Source organism: Protomyctophum parallelum (genome assembly GCF_964188405.1).
Source record: "Protomyctophum parallelum genome assembly, chromosome: 2".
Lineage (NCBI taxonomy): Eukaryota > Metazoa > Chordata > Actinopteri > Myctophiformes > Myctophidae > Protomyctophum > Protomyctophum parallelum.
In genome coordinates this window covers 36,627,209-36,647,982 of record NC_139699.1, presented here as the reverse complement: position 1 = coordinate 36,647,982, position 20,774 = coordinate 36,627,209, and the positions used below count along the sequence as shown (strand labels likewise).

The 20,774-nt window shown below is 41.1% G+C and overlaps 2 protein-coding genes across 2 annotated transcripts in view; both read left to right on the top strand.

Annotated features, from left to right (window-relative positions):
• Nucleotides 1-20,774, top strand: part of mettl15 (methyltransferase 15, mitochondrial 12S rRNA N4-cytidine) — a 350,818-nt gene that overhangs the window by 282,061 nt on the left and 47,983 nt on the right. The window lies entirely within an intron of this gene.
• On the top strand, nt 1,727-19,004 carry slc39a13 (solute carrier family 39 member 13). The gene is made up of 11 exons (XM_083758080.1): nt 1,727-1,867; nt 3,195-3,542; nt 6,915-7,022; nt 8,439-8,590; nt 9,555-9,653; nt 10,611-10,700; nt 14,311-14,361; nt 14,545-14,677; nt 17,111-17,210; nt 17,477-18,130; nt 18,375-19,004. The coding sequence occupies exons 2-10, from the start codon at nt 3,233-3,235 to the stop codon at nt 17,550-17,552; spliced, it is 1,119 nt and encodes a 372-aa protein (XP_083614206.1). The 5' UTR covers nt 1,727-1,867; nt 3,195-3,232; the 3' UTR covers nt 17,553-18,130; nt 18,375-19,004.

The following is a 20,774-nucleotide window of genomic DNA, read 5'->3' as shown; positions in this document are numbered from 1 at the left end:
TACAATTACCTCTTGGTCAGGAATATATTCCAAGACTGGCCATTTTTTGCCTGGACTATAAGGTAATATGGAGCTATGGGGTTTTTTGGGCCCAATGACAGCGCCACAACAGGCCATTATATGAACTTTCAGGAAGTCCTGATTTCCTTAGTGGCTTCCAAGGGGCCAGCTAGGCACTCCAATGTTGAAGCGCTGGGCCCTAGTGGTAAGAGGAAGGACTGCAGGCGGACCCGTGGATTCTTGACGAGGAAACCCCGTGCAACCGAGTGCTCAATGTTAAAGCCCAGCTACACTTCCGCATTTGGACACCAAAATTTGGACACCAAAATTTGGTGTCCAAAAGACTCCAAATGCTGAATCAGCGAAAAAATGCGGAAATAGACGGTACTTCCGGCAGCCTTCCGGGTGCCTCAAAACGCCACTGAGCAACTTCAACTGACATGAATAGCGGAGGGGGCGGAGCTTCGCGCCAGTTTAGTCTATCCTAATACTCTATGGTGGCTTCACGAAATATCTGTCTGACTGCCTTCCTGGGCTGGAACCAAGGACTGTCTAAAGAGGACGGGACGCGGAGACCGTAAGGGCGCCGCCATGTTGCTCACATGGTGCTCCATGGAAGGAAAGAAACATGCGCAATGGGCTTTATGCAGCCATCACTTCCTCGTTCAGCTTCCTTGGTCTCAACTGCGCATGTTTCTTTCCTTCCATGGAGCACCATGTGAGCAACATGGCGGCGCCCTTACGGTCTTCGCTTCTTGTCCTCTTTAGACAGTCCTTGCTGGAACAAGGAAGCTCTTAGAAGGAAGTGAAGTGGTCACGTGACTGGGCTGCGCCATGACACTTTCATGGACACTTTCATGGGAGCCAAACTCACACCAGTAGTGTAATGAATACATGGCAGTGAATGGAGCCGGCTGGACCAGCTCATAACAAACATTATTCATGAACAATTGCGAGCTTTGTCATATAATTGGTTCAGGAATATGAAAGAAGACATAAGTGATATCACAAGTTTTTTCCGAGTGGTTGTTTTTCAACTTAATAACTATTTATTTTTATTGAGGTATTTATAGAAGAGCACATAGTAAGTTGTCTGCCTGGGCTGCTCTCTGCTCTTTGAAAAAATAAATCACATTAAGTAGTATGCACATAAAAAAAATAAGACAGCCTAAAATAACGTGTTATATATATTATTTTATTTTCCAGAAGCGATCACTTTACAAAAGGTCTCAGTCATTCATAAATAATGTTTGTTCATGAGCTGGTCACTGAGCTCTCATTGGCTCCAGTGCATTCTGCCGAACTTCCGGGTGTAGTTTGGCTCCCTTGAAAGTGTTCATGAAAGTGTCATGGCGCAGCCCAGTCACGTGACCACTTCACTTCCTTCTAAGAGCTTCCTGGGCTGGAAGCAAGGCTGGAAGCAGGAACCATGACTGGGCGGGATTTCCATCTCGACGGTCTTCTCCCAAACTCGCATCATCACCAGGCTTTCAGCAGTACTCTGTGGAAAAGCCTGGTTTCCATTTACTGCTCATTGCGCTGATCCGGCCTAGAGACCGCCTACTTTATCCGGTATAAATTACACTCACACATTCATGCACACACACGTACCGTTTCCGTGTCCGCTCTAGGCCGGATCTGCAAGCTGCTAAGATAATTGATCCCAGTGTAGTCTTCTCGAGTCTTCTCCTGCTTCCTCCCCCCCCCCCCATGCTGGACCATGATACGTGGCTGTTTGCTTTGGTGAGTGCGTGCAGAAACAGAAGCGCTGTTTGGACGCCTGCTGCTGGGAGCGTATAGAGGAGACCAAACCCTGGACTGGATGGCAGGGACACAGCGGTGGTGCAAAGACTGCCTAAATCTGAAGGTTAGAAAAACATTTGCCACATGTATGCGCAATATCCATGTATGTGGTGTATTCGTGTTTAATCCACCACATTCCCACTTGGCTTGTTTGTAGGCTATCTGCGTTTGCAGTGATTGCTTGTGTGATAGTCTACACTCGACAGTAACTATTTTAGCCTGTCTGCATAAACTAAAAGTGTCTACATGGCTCTCTGATGTTTGCTAACTTTTGTTGATTTCTTTCAGTTATCCGTTGCCACACTTTAAATGCTGATATTTGCCTTTTAAAAACAAACAGCCAAACGTTTCGTTGTATTCGAAACGTGATTATATTTATTTCGTCAAGGATGTTTTACCTAGATTTAACTTAAGTAGATGCACACAGTTAAATTGTGCTTCGAAAATGTTGCTTATTGGTAGGAATTAACCGGTATTTGCTTAAAAGTACCAGAGCTAGCTTAAAAGCATGGAAAGTTCAAAGGGACAACTGCAAGACCAGGAGCAAAAAGTGTTGCATTTCATCAGCCTATTGACTCATGCACTCAGTCTCTCACACATACATTTTCTTTAACAATGATATAATGACCATAACAAGTAATCACTTCAGGATTTAAGTCTCAAAGTCAAATCTCGGATTGTTACTTTAGTTGACTTAAAAATGGCTTTAAAAAAATATATAACCAGTGGCTGTCAGTAGTAGCCCAGCCCTTGACATGATGAAAAGATTCTCCCTGTTCTCCTTTGGTTAAGGACTAGCCCTGGTCGCTTATAGCGAGTCTCTATGCACTGGATCAGGCCTAGTTAAGGACAAACTTTGCCTCGAATCCTCGATTACAAATTACATAATGAATGGGAAAATCACACATGTGTGAAGTGAGGGGCGCTAATATATTAAAGTCTAACTCATGTTGATTAGGTGATGTGATGTAAAACAAACAAAATGGAAAGTATTCAAATCAGCCAAATCAGTGCATCAGCCAAAACATCCTAACTCCACTGGATCCTCAAACTATCTTCCAAACCAGCTAACTCCACCATCTTTCTTTTTCATAAATCAATGCTATTGAACACCCTTTACGCCTGTGTGTTGGTTAAAAAAATATTTAACCAATGAAAAGTATTAAAAAGTGCTTCGACAAAAACCTCCTTACTCTACTTGAGATGGATGTTTTTTTTTTTTCATTTTCTGAAAAATGTACAGTTAGGTGGTTTCTTCCAGACAGCAGAGCTATGTAGGCCTATGAAAAAACTACTTCTGCATTATTCGATTGACCTACAAGAGCAAGATTAGATCGGCTGTAATTGGTATTTCGGCCCCTGTTTTCATTAACTTTTGACCTGTCTTGCAGCATCATCCTTTGCAAGTGCTCTTTGGACCGTGGAACGGATGAGAGGAGGCTTTGGTCGGCCCATCTGGGCTCTAGCTGCTGTGTTTGTTGTTGCCCTGCTGGTGGTGACGTCCAGGGGGGCATCAAGCGGTCATAAGATTTCCCAGACAGCCATGGCTCATGCCACAGACACTGCTGCAGGACCAGGCCATGGCATGTTCGGGTTCCAGGCAGCAGCAGACTTGCTTACCAGTGATCCCTCTGACGTCTGGCTGTGCTCCCTGGTCGGGTCGGTCATAATAGGACTCAGTGGGATTTTCCCCCTGCTCATCATCCCCATTGAAGCTGGAGCAGCCCTGAAAACGGAAGGTACTGTAGGGGGGGGAATGTTATGGGGAAAATGTAGTTATAATATCCAATCTTGAAGCTCACACTAAGTATATATATATATATATATATATATATACATATACACATACACACATACCGATAACTTATATTTATATATATTTTTTATTGTCAGCTTATACGATTTCAGTGGTTGTTTTCACATATCCCTCCTAGACACAGACACTAAAGGCTTTGGATAAATCTGCATCTCATAATAGAGGTCTCGGAGAGTCATATGCCCAAATTAGGGATGCCCGGTGATGAGATTAAAAAATCACACCCATGTGAAGTGAGGAGCGCTAATATATTAAAGTTTAACTCATGTTGATTTGGTGATGTTAAACAAACGGTGCCAACACAAACATTAAACGCCGTTAACAATAAAGAGACAATATGACGTAATGAGTTGTACATTTGTCAATGGCGTTATTAAAATAAACATTGAAGTTGACTAAAGACAAACATTAAACTAGCGCCCCTCAAAAACACGAGACATGCCCTGTAGATCTCTAGACTTCTGTAGCGTGAGTTGTTATGCTGCCATAGAAAACACAGATGAAGAGTAGCCAATGAGTCAGATGAGTCAGAGTCTTGTGTGTTGTCCTCTTAGATGGAAAAAATATTCCAGCGCCACCTATGTCCTAAGATAGGAGTGGAAAGAATATCTACCTACATTTAGTCATCTGGAACTAACCTGCACCCCCTCCGCTTTACACATGCCGCCTGTGAGACATACATATTGCATAGAGCCCAATGGATGACATTTTGGGTCCAATCCCGATTTTTGGAGAATCCTTTTTTTGAGGGGCGATAGCCCCTCAAAAAAGCAGCTTTTAGTGTGTGTATAAACACAAACTTTGTCCTAACACAAACATGAAATGCCATTGACAATTAATGGACAATTTTGAGTGTTTGTGTAAACAAACATTGAAGACGAAGGTGAGGACGCAAATTCTGATTGGCCGGAATGAGATAATGTATGATGAATCTGGATGTACAATGATAAGAGCGCCCATCACTTCTTCACACGGGTCTGATTTTTCTTTCTTTACAAATAAATATAAACAACGTTTGTTTTCTCTGATAAAATGAATGATACTACTAGAAAAAGTACTCCTCAAACCACAAGTCTCTGTCAGGTCAGGTAGGTTGTTGTCGGTCAGCAATGTTCAGAATTTAGTCATAATAGAGGTGAATTGAATATGTAGAAGATGAGGGATTAAGGTTGAAGTTATTGCACAGCCACAGACATAAATCTAAATATATAATATTTAGATGGCAATCTTAGCCAATCAGAATGAAATATTAAAAATCTGACATCCGTCATGAGATAATGTGTACCGATTTGCGTGATGTTTGGACAAAATCTGTAGGAGTAATAAAACAAACATTTACAAAATTCTGCCTCCTGGTGGCGCTATACTGAAAAATGCAGGGCAGAGGTTTTTCCTTGGCCTCTAGGGGGTGTGCATACAAAGTTTCACACCAATCGAAAAATTCCGCAAATTGGCCTGTTGTAGCACCACATCAGGGTGGCATTTCTTTCTTGGTCTAGTCACTAGTGGGAATGTGTGCAAAGATTTGCGGCAATCGTTCATGATTTGAGGCATTGTGTTCAAAACGGACCACTCCTGCAAACTTTGTAAGTCAATCTTAGCCGATCAGAATGGAATATGAAAATCACACATATCCGTCTTGATCACATGACTAGATGATGTGAACCGATTTGCATGATTTTTGGACAAAATCTGTAGGAGAAATTGCCAAAAATGTGTTTAGCAAAAATCAGCCTAGTAGTGGCGCCGATGAGAAAAATGTGAGCTACTGGTTCTACTCTGGCCTCCAGGGAGTGTGCATGCACAATTTTACAACGATCGGTCCAACGGTGCCGGAGATTTGCTGTTAATGGACAGACAATTCGGCCTGACAGACAATACAAGAAGAAAAAAAACATTGTCTATTTGTCTTCAAAACATTACGTTTTGCATTATTTTAAGATTTTGTTTTTGTAAATATAATTCACAATGGAAAATTGAACAATAAGGATAACTGCTTTACACATCTGAAGAAGACTATTGTATTCAACTACCTTACAGTATGTGCAATAATTTGACAGTTCATGTTATTCAAATATTTTTTCTCAATTGCATTGTTTGTTATTTATGATGAGATGCAGTGGTCAGGCAGGTCTCTTATTTTTTTAATAATCCCAGTGGAAGAAATAATAATGGCTGACTATTGGCTGATCACGAGGACAACAAATCAGACCCCAAAATCCAAAAATTGGATGACCTACTGTGTACTGTCCTACTATAATTTAAGCTGCTCACCATAATCCCTAAACTTCATGACATATCAGTAATAGCAGTGACATCAGGATCTGGATGAATTGGGCACACCAATCATCAGTTCTGCATCTGGAAATATTCTGTTCTGGTCTGCACTCTCCCATCAACTGTGACTGGATTTAGCAAAAACCAGGATGTATTCTGGTTATGAATTATGAGCCATTTATTATTGGGGGAGTCACTTGCTATGCATTGAGGTTAACCTGAACACTGGTCTCTTGGGTTGCCCCACCCACTGTAATACAGCCTCCCACATTTGTATGTCACGCCATGGGTTTTCTAGGGCAGTCCTAACCCTGAGGTTAGTCAGTTACTCTACCAAAGGAATTCATAAACAGAGTTTCTGTGGAAGACTTAAATAATCATTTTCTATATGAAGATATTAAATTATCATGTTCTGGTGGAAGAAGGCCCCTTAAAATGATGTACATTTTAATTCCATAAACCTCATTAATTGAATACATTATTATTCAAGAATGTACAGCACAGGTACAGTCAGACATTAAGGCTAAAAGGATAACAGTTGTTTCCATTGTTGTCCTATGTATTCAATTCATGAACATAGCATAAAAAAAATAACACTCATACATGCAATCAACAAATACAAAAACACTATGTACAAATGGGGAAAATGTCAGCAGTGAGTGAGTCAGCAGTGAATGACAGTCTTTCTTTTGACAATTGCATTTACCTCCATTTGTGGTCTCCTGATAGTTTCTCTGGCAAGTTTGGAAAGAAACCAGTGATTCACATGTTTAATGGATGGTGTCAGGGCATTCCAGGTGGTAGAATAAGAATATTCCCATGTTTGTTGTTCTATGGGTAGTACCAGATTGTTGTTGCTCGTAGCTGTGGGTGTCACAAACTTTAGAGAAGTCTTAAACTAATCCTATTTTTATCATGGTCTTAAGTTGAAAAGGGAAGATCAACTGAAGCAAGTTAATAAAGCAGGTTCACGAGAATAAACATGCTCTGCTTTGTTTTCAACTTGTATGTTGCTCAGCTGGATGCCAGAAGTTGAAGCAGCTACTCAGCTTTGCTATTGGAGGCCTGCTAGGTGATGTGTTCCTCCACCTCCTCCCAGAGGCTTGGGCCCTATCTGGCAGCTCAGGTGAGACATCCAACACGATTGAGTTTTGTTGTTGAGAAATCAATTGTATTTGTACCCGAGTTTCTTCACACCTGGTGTATAAGAATGATTTTTGTTGCAATTTTCCTCAGAGCTCATAGTATTCCACTTCCCAATTTAGGCATTCAGCAGACGCTCTTAATCCAGAGCAATTTACAGTATAGTAAGGTACTATAAGTACCTTTATGTATAGTAAGACAATACATAAAATTCATAGAAATAGTAATCCATATCCATCATAAGTAAACCAAGAACCTATCATCAGTCTTAACAGTAGAACAGGGGTACTCAACTGGCGGTCCACGACCGTACCGCGGACCACCTCTCTGCGGACCCTAGGCAAATTATATTTAAAAAAAAATCTCTCCTAAGCTCAGGCCAGGCCAGCCACAGTCAATTTCAATTAAATTCAGGCAGTGTTGCTGCAGCACCACTACATTGTGGGTCTTATGTTAATGGAGGGAAGAAGTTAATAATATAAATAACATCAGATGGTACATTTCTCATGCGTGCAGTGTGGCCTGCCAGGGCGTATAACTCCCGGCCTGATTTGGAGTTCCACTCCGGGCCTGCACTCTGCACCCCATTATTGGTTGGGTGGAAGGGGATCTGATTTGTATAAGCTTGGCTTGACCATACTAAACGGGCATAGAGCCCCGCTCTCCAATGGACGCCGCGCATGGGACCGGACCTCGGTCTTATTCAAAATAATATTTGTGGACCTTCATCATTTCTAGTTGAGGACCCCTGCAGTAGAATATCCAATGAAAATCAATAATCTGTACATTGAATTGAAACACTATAGAATGTCAGGTCAATAATTATCTCAATTATAATTTTAGTGTTGCATAAGCCTTAGCCTGCAAGGTTGTCGAGGCTAGGTGCAAGTGCTACGAGCTAAGGTGGAGTCTGAAGAGAGTCTGCAGTTCTCTGTCGTGCAGAAACCTTGTATGTCCAAAACTGTTACCTTTTTAAGGATATGGGAAAAATCTAAAACCCACAGACACACTTAACCACTTTTTGTGTGTGTGTGTGTGTGTGTGTAACTGGGCCTCCCCCTGGCGCGTTCCTGGGGGTCTGGAATGTTGCGGAGACCCCCACACAGTAACTCTGTCAGTTCTCACCGTTTCGGACACAGGGCGGCTCGCCGGAACCGGGCCGGAGTTGCACTGCTCACTCCGCACAGGCGTGATTTTTTTTTTTTAAATAGTTGATCTACATGTGTTGTGACCTTGTAGATTGGCTATTCTCGCTACTTTTTCGCTCTTGTAGTACAGCGCAAACTAAAGTAGGGCATTCATAAATATGGAGGTAAGGGGTTTGGTTTCTGCCTGATAGCAACGTTATGCATGTTGTCTCCCAATCTGTTTCTGTACTCCATGTATCCTTCTGTTCCAGCTGGTAGTGACCACCAGCAGTACATGAACCAGGGCCTGTGGGTCATCATTGGCCTACTGTCCTTCTTACTGCTGGAGAAGATGTTCCCTGACCAGGACAGTCTTAAGGACCCTGTACTATCTCCAGTGACAATCTCCAATTTGAATCCCACCGTAAGTCTTGTGATGGGCCTAATTTCCCTTCAATTCAATCCTATGAAATACAAGTTGTCCTAACGAGGATTAATTTCATGGTGATAAGAGTCTCCTAACCAAGAAGAGATGTGGACAATCCCAAAAGAACAGAGGCAAGTAAAACATTTGTCCTCTGCTAGTGCTACCAGGGAACGTCAAATTAGTACAGCGGCTAACAGCCATATTGTGAGAGAACCTTTCACTTGGTGATACAAGCGTGAAATTTGGCATGAACATGCCTCTGGGTCACCTCTTTAACTTTTTTAACCGAGCCAGCGGAAAATCCAATATGGCGGTCATTTTTCAAGATGGCCGCCAAATAAAAAAGGCCTTTGTGGCGGTTCTGGACAACCATGGGTGCGGCCGACTCGAGACTGGGCACTGCACTCCCTGTGGGTGTGTGGAACGTGTGTGTCGAATTTGAAGTCAGTGGGGCGAATGGTTCTCGGGTTACGTGGATTACAGATGTACACACGCACACAAAATTCGTGCAATATAGCAGATCATTGGAACGGTTGTTCGCTTGGTGATACAAGTGTGAAATTTGGCATGAACATGCCTCTGGGTCACCTCTTTAACTTTAACCCACAGGGAGTGCAGTCTCGAGTCGGCCGCACCCATGGTTGTCCAGAACTGCCACAAAAGGCCTTTTTTATTCCTTTGTTCCAGTTTTTCCCCTTTTCCCCAGTGTTACACTTAATTACCTTTAATTTTAGTGTGACTTTGCAGATTACACAGAAGGAACAAATTCCTTTCATGCTTCTGCAAATACAAAATTAAGGCACAAGCTACCTAATGCTGATCTAATTCACCTACAAAAGGTAGCCTTTAATTTTAATATTGTGTTAAACTGTGATGCAGTCATTGCCTAATAACATAGATTATAGTGATTGCCTTGCCATCCTGAATGACAAAACCTTTCATTTGATTATTCTTTTTACAGACACCATCAAACTCAGCAGTGAAGAATGGAAACCACTCAGAGACACGGAATGGCTCAAAGCCACAGCACTCCCTGAAGGAAGGATCAGAGAAAATCAAGGTATTGTGGACGCCAGCTGTCGAGGTGGCAAACAAATGAAACTATATCATGGGAAAGAAAGTATACTGGACACACAAAGTCTGTTGCAAGAGAGCTCAGAGGAAGAAAGACCATCTGTTCCAAAAATAAATGGGAATAACTGGTGCATTTTTATTCCAGGGCCTTTTAAAGCACAGCGGGGGAAATGTTAAGCAACCAACAGCATGTCATGACTTAATTAGCAAGTAGAATTGGGTCAGACATGTTAGAGCCTTCGACCTTTGTTATACAGCTCAGCATTGGTTTTGAATTAGAAATTCTGCCAGGGTTATGTTTAGTTCTTAAATGTATCAATTTAATTTAAGAATTCAAGTCTTATTCAGAATATAGGCCTACATTAGGTTGGAAAATGTCATATGTGTATAACAGTAGAAGTCTAATATCTCCAATAGGAAAGGGGTGCTTTTACTGCTTACATCTGCTTGTAATTCTCAATCCATGTTCCCACTGATCCATATAGTGATGATATGATTTAGCATGAATAATTCAACTTTAGCTAAACAGTCATTTGATAAGATAAGTGTTGTATAATCATAATATCCTAATAAATTATAGTAAGGTGGTCCCCACTCCTTTTGTATATTTTTGTATATTTGCACATACGTGACATTTGTCCTCCATTTACACACCCTAAAATATTAGGAGCCATTAGCAGTTCGGGGTTAAGTTATGTGTCTTGTTAAGTGTTAAGGGGTTAAGTGTCTTGCTCAGGGCCACTTTCCATGCCGGCTCTCTACCCCTTTTTTTTGGCCACCATCCTAAAGTATCAGGGAAATTATTTCGCTTAGGAGCCATGAAGACAAGTAGCTAGTTATAAATTAATAGCATATTGCCTACATGAGTTCTTCAAAATGTTGAAATCACTAGTTGTGTCTAAATAAATAAAAGGTTGTGCTTAACATATTTCATATATTACAGACAAGTGGTTACTTAAACCTACTGGCAAACTGCATTGACAACTTCACCCATGGGCTGGCTGTGGCTGGGAGTTTTATGGTCAGCAAGAAGGTAAGAACACAGGATCTAAAACTCTTTCTTATATTTCTCAATTGTCTTATCCATCACATAATGATGTGGACAAGAAATGTAGGGCAGCTGCCTGCTGCCTTGCCGCATGATTAGCTATTCAAAGGCAACATTTTTGTGTGAAGGTCTCTGAAAATAATTGTGACTGAGAAAGGTAGGAAGCTTTTCATGAACTTGAACTGTTCGCAGCTCATGCACAAGCACAGCAACTCTCTTAATGGCTAATGTTATGTTAGCCACTGTTTTCTCTGTTTAATGAAGTATACTTCTGGTAGTTTTAATATAATATAAATTGTTACCTTTTTTGAGTGGTACAGCCACTCCAAGGAACAGCAATGTCCGTCCCTGTGTCCAGAGAGAGAGAGTGTTGCACTGTTGCCTGCTAATTACAATGTTGAGCGTGCATGCATGCGAGAGACGGGGGGGGGGGGGGGGGGGGGAGATAATACCACTCTCTTACTTGTGTGAGAGAGAGAGTGTTGTCTGCTACAGTAATTTGCCCACACAGTAAAGGTGGTTGCACACTGGACGTGTTTTTCGGAAAACCGATGGAGAAACGCAGCTAATCCATAAAACGCGCTCTGTGTGCAGGGACCTTTACTCTGTCATTTCTCAACCGTTTCGGACGTGGGGTGGCTCACCGGAACCGGGTCGGCACCCTGGGCGCGTTCCAGTGGGTCTGGAAGTTCCGCAGACCCCCACACGGAGTTGCACCACTCAGTTCACATGGATGCGATTTTAATTTTAATTTTAAAAATAACTAGCTGCCAGCAGTCCGAAAAAACGAATAACTTCTGTTTGTTGTACAAAAAAAGATATGAGATATGAGATATACTTTATTATATATATATATATATATGAACAATGTTACTTTGCTGAAATGTGAAAGTGAAAATGCAGCCCCTACTCCTTTATTATGCCATTTGTTTAAAACATGTAAAATGTTATTAAAGAGTCATTTAGCTGCCAAAAACATGACAAATATAGGTTTTCTTTTCAATAATATTTTTATTTACTTTTTTATAACATACATTACATACAATACATTCACACACACACACTCACAAATGTAGGTTATGTTAAATATCCCACAATTCTGCGCAAACAACACACCAACATGCTCATCGGGAACAATTAGCTTACAATGCCTTGCGATGCAACGCGGTGAGCTTCTAGATAAGCTATTTGCACTATTCTACAATTACAATTTAGGCATTTAGCAGACGTTCTTGATCCAGAGCGACTTACATTAAGCAAAAACAAAAGCATGACATACATCACATATATAAAAAGTAGTTATCATGAATCATGTATAAACTAAGAACGTAACAGTGGAGTATCTATGTCAACTATACATACCATACTATATTATATATGTGTGCTATGACTACCGGTACATAAAATGCAAATCTAGTGCTGTCTACTCTACGTAACAAGCTATAAGTCTGTCTAAAATACTATCTAAGTCTACATAAAGTGCTATCTAAGGGGTTTTCAGACCATGGCGGAAGATTGGGAGTGAGGCTGCAGTTCTGACTGTGATGGGAAGTGCATTCCATAGTTTTTGAGCCAGAAGGGAGAAGAGTTTGGGACGTGTGGAGCGCTATCCCGGCGTTTTTAGTGAAGGTACCTCCAGCTTCCCTGCGTTGGCTGATCTGAGTGAGCGGAAGGGTTTGTAGGGTACCATCATACTTGTAAGATATGGGGGAGCCATTCCTTTGGTTGCTTTGAATGCCAGCATCAGAGTTTTGTATTCTGTGCGGGCAGCGACCGGGAGCCAATGGAGGGAGCGGAGAAGGGAGGAAACGTGTGGGAATTTTGGCTGGTTGAAGACCAAACGAGCTGCGGCATTTTGGATCAGTTGGAGGGGCTTAAGTGCACATGCCGGTGGGCCAGTAAGGAGGGCGTTACAATAGTCAAGTTTTGACAAGACTGTTGTCCTGATTAGGAGCTGGGCTGACTCCTGGGTGAGGAACGGTCTAATTCGTCGTATGTTATAGAGTGTGTGAATTTGTGTGAAACAGAGGGCGGCGGGGGTAGCAGTGTTATCAGGGGTAATCCAGGTTTCGGTTAGAGCAAGGAAATGCAGAGACTTGAGGGTGGCGTGGGCTGAGATAAATTCAGGCATTTCCTTTTTGGTAGCTGCGTGGCAGTTCCAAAGGCCTCCCTCCACCACAATGTGGTGACTGGGTGAGCGAGCTGGGTATATGAGATTTGAGGGATTTCTGTGGTGGGGGATGTAGTGTCTAGGACAACATGAAAAGGGCAGGATAGGGGTGGTGGGAAAACACACAGTACACAAATAAATACAAAATAAATAGCTCTAGCAACAAGTGTGCATTACTTCATGTTGAGGGCAATATGGATTAGTTTCACATGCATCATTTTGCATTCTAAAATAAATGTAAAGTGGCCACAAAGGGACGCTGTATTACTAAGTGTATGCAAGGCATACATTCAGAATTGGCACTGATAATGCCTGCCTTGTGAGTATCATGTTTGGCAAAGGTCTCTTGGAATAGTACAAGATACACCATATGAGGGCTCTGAGTTCTGAACAGATTATTGCTCATTCCAAAGAATAATGGTATAACTCAAGCATTGTTTTAAAGGTTAAAACATAATAATGCAGTGTTGGAACTACAAACGGTGTCTGATTCACATTAACATGGAGTCATTACATTAAGTTATATCTAATATGCTTACTATGCTAGTGGTATGAAGCTAGTCCAGCTCGAGAAGCATAAGGCTAACAGCATGAACTGCAGAGCAGTGTGCCAGAGAGGAAGTTGCCTAGATGTCTTAAACACACATGACTCCTATTTTCTGCTTGCATCACATGCAATCTTACTTCAACTACAGTACATGCACAGTGTGAAGCTGTGTTTAAACTAGTGTGGCGCAGTTAGTGGACCATGTGTAGTGCATTAAAGCTGCTATAAGCAATAATTATGTCAAAAATGTAATTATTATTATTTATTTATTTTTGTATTCAGACAGCCAGCAATGGGTAGAACGCTCCTCAAAAATGTAGTCTCTGTGACGCATCTAGGGGCCGCAATCTGCATTCAAAGATGCTCCTAGAAGCTTTGTCATTGGTCGAAAAATGACAAATATAACCAATCGGGAAGCAGACAGGCAAATCGACCAATGACAAAGCTTCTAGGAAAATCTTTTAATGCAGATTGCGGCCCCTAGATGTGTCGGAGACAAAAAAATGTTGGGAACGTTCTACCCATTGCTGGCTGTCTGAATACCAAAAAAGGGCCATTAAAATGTGGGTCATATTATTGTTTATAGCAGCTTTAAATTGTAGTTCATGTTATACAATGCATAGTTTGAACAAAACCTGTCCCACATTAAGTCCTGCCCCATAATTAGATACTAAAAACATAATTGATCTAAAAACCTACCTCTTTTCTCTTGCTGTGTGTGAATGCTCCATGCTTTATAACCTCCTGTCTTGTCACTGTCATGCATCAGGTTGCATGTCATCCTTGATTGGAAAGCACTTTGGGATAACTGCTGCTGTTCTTAAATGTGCTACAGTATATAAATAAAGCTGATGTAATTAATTAATTGATTGTTGCAGGTTGGGTATCTCACCACCTTTGCCATACTGCTCCATGAAATTCCCCACGAGGTGAGATTACCTGCATTTTTAGCTGCAATGTAACAACATTTTCATTGTCATGTTAGGATTTAAAAACCTGTATAATTTAACTGCCACTTCTTTATTTCTACGCTGCCATAGCAGAATTCTGATCATATTATAATTGTGGTCAGTCACTGTTTTTCCATGAATAAATTGTGAAATGTGCTATAGGTGGGTGACTTTGCCATCCTGCTGCGGGCTGGCTTTGACCGGTGGAGTGCTGCACGGATGCAGCTGTACACAGCACTGGTAGGGGTGCTGGGAGCCTGTGTTGCTCTGTGTGCTCAGTCAACAAAAGGCACAGGTGAGATGGGATACCACCTCAAGGGAGGTTTTTATACTTTTTACACATTTAGACCTGAAGCAGATTCTGATAACCTTCTGATATATGGAGCGTGTCTTGAGTCTACAGGGTGTGATGAGGTCAAATCAACATATGGAATGTCAGAACAGGCCAGCTCCATGTATGGAGATCTAAGGGTGGCAGCGGCCGGGGGCAGTGTCTTGAGTGTACAGGGTTTGATGAGGGCCCAGGTAGGGCCAGGCCTTAATTTTCGGGCCTGTTGAGAACTCTAGTTTTCGCCAGTTGCCAGGCACGGCTGCACTAATAATTTTGCGTGACAGACTGATGGACATATATGGTGGCATGATGGACGGACTGAAATAAACTTTATTCAAAGAGTATGAGCATGACATCATATGCAAGTTTCACGGAAAGAAAATACAACTCTTTGTTTTTATATTTTCTCCCACAACTCCTTTCCCAATCCTCCCCACCCATTCACCATCTTTCCCCACGAGGCCAGACATACAAACAACATATATATACAGGTATAAAACCAATAGGTTGAGTACATAACTAAGATACAAAGAAAGGGATCACATGGTTATGTTCACATAAATAATTAATAAACAACTTAAAAGGGGGGTAAAATAAGAGACAAAAAACAAATAAAACAGAGTAATAAATAAACATATTAATTATAATTTAAAAAAGATAATTTAAAAAAATCGATACATATATATAAAGAGATAAAGCTTGTAAGAGCTTAATTGGCTAATTTCTTGACCCTCATGTGTAATGATTCCTGATATATTAGTCTATATCTTGCACCAAGTAGAGAGCTACACTACTAGAGCATACCAACACCATGTGTCAGGTGAAAGTGATTTTAAACTGCTTACATACGATATTAAAGGTTGCCAATGGTTATAAAATTTATCAGAGAACCCTCGAATCGTGAATTAGATTTTTTTTCAAGTTTCAGAAAGGACATAACGTCAATCAACCATGATTTAGCCGAGGGAGGGGACTCTGCCTTCCACTGTAAAAGTATCCTCCTGCGGGTGATTAATGAGGCGAAGGCAATAACAGGATTAGCAGGTTTTCATAGTAATCTGCGACCTACTGTATAGTCGCAAAAAAGAACGCGAAAGCATCTTGTCATTTTAGATTTTAACGTTGGCTATTCAACAATATCATGTATACAAGCTCACAGCGTGCCACTTTGTGCCACGATTCAAGCTTGTACATTTGTGATTTTTGAAAGTTTTTGGTGTTTGGGGGTCCTTGGCACTGAGAGTTACTGATTTAGAAGATACGGACGTTTCTACTCTGCCACAATGTTATGCTGCCCACACGGGCAGATGCAAGAGATAAAGATGCTCACAAACAGACGGTGTATTTCTAGGCTAGTTGTTAAGCAGCAGGAGGACGTTTGTTAGCAGCTCAACCACTGAAACCAAAACAAACGTCCAACACAGATAATTAGTAATTACTCACCTACTGCTGCAGGTTCCATGTTTAAGTAATCCCAGTGTTGTTCAAGATGCATGGTTTTCATAGTGTAAATAATTATGGTTGCGTGTTTTAGCAGGAGCACCGCGTAACTTTGGGAAAGTGTCATAGTAGCTTGTTTACAACTGAAACAGACTTCATGTGCACTGACTTCCTCTTCAAAATAAGAGCAACGTGTAATAATTGGTCAACACTAGTTTTATTTCTAAGTCTACTTACAGGACGTTAACATCACATTTTAATTTGAGTTCCTATAGAATGCCTGTCAGATTTCTCTACATAACTGTTTCAGCATGCCTTTGATCTACCGCGCAGGCAACATTTTGATGACGCATGCGCGCTGGCGCACCGGTTGTGTGCCCCACTGATAATCGCAGATAGCGAATATAATTAACATATGGACACTCCCCCAATGCTAAAATATGCAGTTCGTTCGTGCGTTCAGCACAACTTGCATAATATGAAGAGCGCATAACGAGGTCACGGTTTGAGCAAATTAAGCAATACCACCTGAAAAAACCACGTGTATAATTGGGCCCTCAGAGTTGGAAGTGGACACATCAAAGATTCTTACAGGGGAATTTATTTTGCACGATTAATTCACCCCAAAATATATATTTGTTTCAAACTTGTTTGTCTCATGAGTACATCCACATATATTTCAAATATACTGCGGCGGCGATAAATTCAGTATTGGGTGTATTTGTCATTGTCAGTTAATAAAGGCATGAATCTGTATGAGGCATCAACTTTATGAATACTTGTGAAGCTAAATACTTGCCAGCCATTTTGGTATCGTTAATCATCATGTCCCAGGTATGTAAAGACATTTGCACTGAATATTTGTCAGTGTAGAAATGTCAGTACATTTACATAGAAACTGAATTTCTGTTCCACATTTGCTACATACGATATAGCTTACAATCTTTATTCAATTAGAAAATGCGACAGCGTGGATATTGCCATTCACCGCTGGAGGTTTCCTGCATATAGCCTTGGTGAATGTGGTGCCAGACCTGCTAGAGGAGTCCAGTTGGAGGTATATATTTATTTATTTTATTACCCATTTTTGGGTTGTGGATCCATTTGTATTGGTCACAAATCGCGACTTGCAACTCATCCCTTGTGTGTGTGTGTGTGTGTGTGTGTGTGTGTGTGTGTGTGTGTCTGTGTGTGTGCGTGCGCGTGCATGCGCTAACTTGTATAGCAATTTTCATGAAACCCAAGGATACTTGACAAAACAGAACTTTTCATGAAACCCAAGGACGCTTAACAAGACATGTTTATTACATTCTGTTTTTCCAGGCATTCCGTAATACAGATCCTGCTCATCTGTTGTGGTGTGGCTGTTATGGCCTTCTTGTCTGCCATTGTAGACTGACCATGTGGGCAGACATCCTGCTCATCTGTTGTGGCGTGGCTGTTATGGCCTTATTGTCTGCCATTGTAGACTGACCATGTGGGCAGACACTCTTTAATCTCACCAGACGATACACACTAAAACTCAACACTGCACAAGAAGAATCCCACAGCTCCACTAAGCCCCTCGCATCTGCTTGTCCTTCCCTTTCCTGGATTACGTTTGATGTCCCAACTGCAGCATATTGTCAAAATTGGGGACAAATTTGATTCAATCATTACAACCACCTCAACAAAGGAAAAAGAAGAGGCAATAAGAATGGCACTTTAATAAGGATGGCTGGCTTTAATCATAATGCCAACTTTCTCTCAACAATACTCGTACTTCAGTTCATCTGCTGACCGGAAATGGGTATGGACAACTTGACACATGTGCCAGATTCAGAATATCAAGGGAATTAAGAATGCTAGTTTGGAGGTTTGTTACTGAACTGACATTGACCAGACAATCATTGTTTTGCACATAAGTATAATGTACCTGCTCAACACAAAAAGGGTGTTATTAGTTCTATGTAGGCCTTTCTGAGTTTGAAATTAAAGGTATATTCAGTGATTTCACTCAAAAAACCTTAGGTTTCGTTTTTGGCTGTGGGACCCAGCCTTTCGTCCAATCAGGATAGAGAGTCAAAAACGAAACCTAAGGTTTTTTGACCCCCAGGGGTTAACTGGACAGGGAGGAACTCCTTATATGGCCAGCACACTCTATAGCAGGGAGGATTATCACAACAAAACAAAAAAATAAGTGATATTTGAATTAAGTGAAATCACTGAATATACCTTTAAGCATGATTTTGCTTTTTTGTTTTACTGTTTGTACAGTACAGTATAGCACAATATGTTGTGCATCCTTTTGTGTTTGTGTAGTCTGTGTAGTCTATTTATTTAAAATGATTGGACAAGAAACAAGAAATATAAGTCTTAGTTATCATTATCACCACTCCATTACACTACCTTGATATATAATGAGTGCCAAGAAACTATGCTGCTTGGTGCAGTCTGTTACATTTGTGTAGTCTATTTATTTAAAACGATTGGACAAGCAACATGAAATATAAGTCTTAGTTATGATTAACACCACTCCATTACACTACCTTGACATGAAACGAGTGCCAAGAAACAATATGCTGCTTGGTGCAGTCTGTTACATTAGTGTATGCGGTACAAAGCCTGCCTCTTTCTCTTTTATTTTACTGGCCACATGCAATACAATCGACATAACCAGCGAGTGATTTGATCACCATGACTCAGTGCCTATGTATACTAAGCAGTAAGCTCTGCTTAAGACATCCTATGGTATATGATAGCTAATAGTATTTATTTTTCAAAAAAGTAAATGATGTGTTCCTGCACACAACTTGTTTTGTATTTTGCTTAATAATTGAAATAAAACAATGCATGATCATTTTGTAAGACAGACCAGAATTCTCAGAAGAATACTGTATATCTACAGTATTCGATCTGTCTCGTTATCTTCGGCAGGCTGAAGCCCAGGATGTAGATATCTCTAGTGTTTGGAAGAAACCACCTAAACTCTAATGTTCATTTTTCAGGAAATGAAAAAACATCCAGCTCAAGTGGAGTTATGTTTTTGTCCAAGTGCTTTTTAATACTTTCCATTGGTTCAATATAAAACCAACCCACAAACGTAAAGCGTGCGTGTTCAATAGCCTTTATTTATTTAAACAATGGAGTTGGTTTCTTCCGGACAGCAATGTTTTCACCCTAGTCTGTGTTCACACTCCCGAAATATTCTTCCCAATCCATAAGTGACAGTTAAGGTTCCTGCACACTGCTGCCATTTTTTTGCTGTTTCCCCCCCCCCCCCCAGGCAGAAGAGCAACAAGTCTATCTTTCTGTCTGTCTTATCCTATGGATATAGACCATTATGACAGATTTAGTCCATGTCTGATCAGCCATGGCAGGGTTGCCTGAGTGAGGGTGCCTGATACTGAATGACCCCCAGGTTACATCACTGGAGCATCAAGAGATGCATGTTATCAAAACAAACACATGCGACACATGTATAGCCTACATGTAAAGTTGCGTATACTTGTCTCACATAAATGTGCCCCAAATTCGAATCACAGATTGTCTAGCCATAAGAAATTGAACTCAGACCAAATGTTTTTGTTTAACCAACATTCTTTTAATTTAATTTCACCAATCTTCACCAAATCAGGTAAACATTATCTTGGGAGTTGTGTGACAATGTGTTATGAAAAGCTTTTTCATATACGTTGTCTATAGTCCATATACTGTAACTGGAGTTAGGGGTAAGTCATTGACACCTCGACATACAATATAGCCGGTGTCGGGAATCAAACCTGGGACCTTTTGCTTTCCACACCACCTGATCCTTGCTTGCACCTGATACTTGCTGCAAGCAAGGATCATGTAAGGAGAAATGTGGTCATGGATTGGAAAGCCCAACTGTGTAGAATTGCACCTGCTGAACACAAATTCGGCACCATAAGCATATTTTCTGCAGCAAGGGTTCTGTGCCTAAAATGTCAGATGGTAGACAAGGGAGGGGGGTATTGATTGTGCGCTCACACTTGTCCAATTCCAACACAGTCTGTTTGGCAAGCTGCTGTTGCCATAACGACTCCCCTGCGGGTTGCCTTCCTGAAGCCTAATTTATGCTCCATACACACGACAGTGTCGCGCAACGAGAATAACGGACCTGCAAGCTCACAGCGCGTTGCCTCTACAACGCTTTGTGAGCTTGTAGGTCGGCTATTTTTGACGCACGCCACCGTCGTGTCAAGGAAGTGTATTAGTTGGGCCTTAGTCATGAACTGACTGTTCGTGAACGTCACAACACAGAATGGCAGCAAACCATTACAATTGAAGACAAGAGCAAACCACTCAATTTACACTTTGGTCAATGTACAAACATGAACATGTATCACAACTTTCAATAAATTTGGACCATATGCAGAGTTTTTTAGCAGCTGTAAGTCCATAAGCAAAAAGGTTGATAATCACACTGGTCCCAGACTGAGAGAAGGCTATAATCAGTAACTCGGTACCTCAGACTTGTATACCGTATGCATATAGTAGTCGAGTAGCCTATGTTATTGGTATGAATCAATACAGATTCATGGATGAGTGTCTGACAAATGAGAATGTCTCCAATCTCCATAAATAACCAGTATTCACAAAAGTCTAAAAATCAATATCA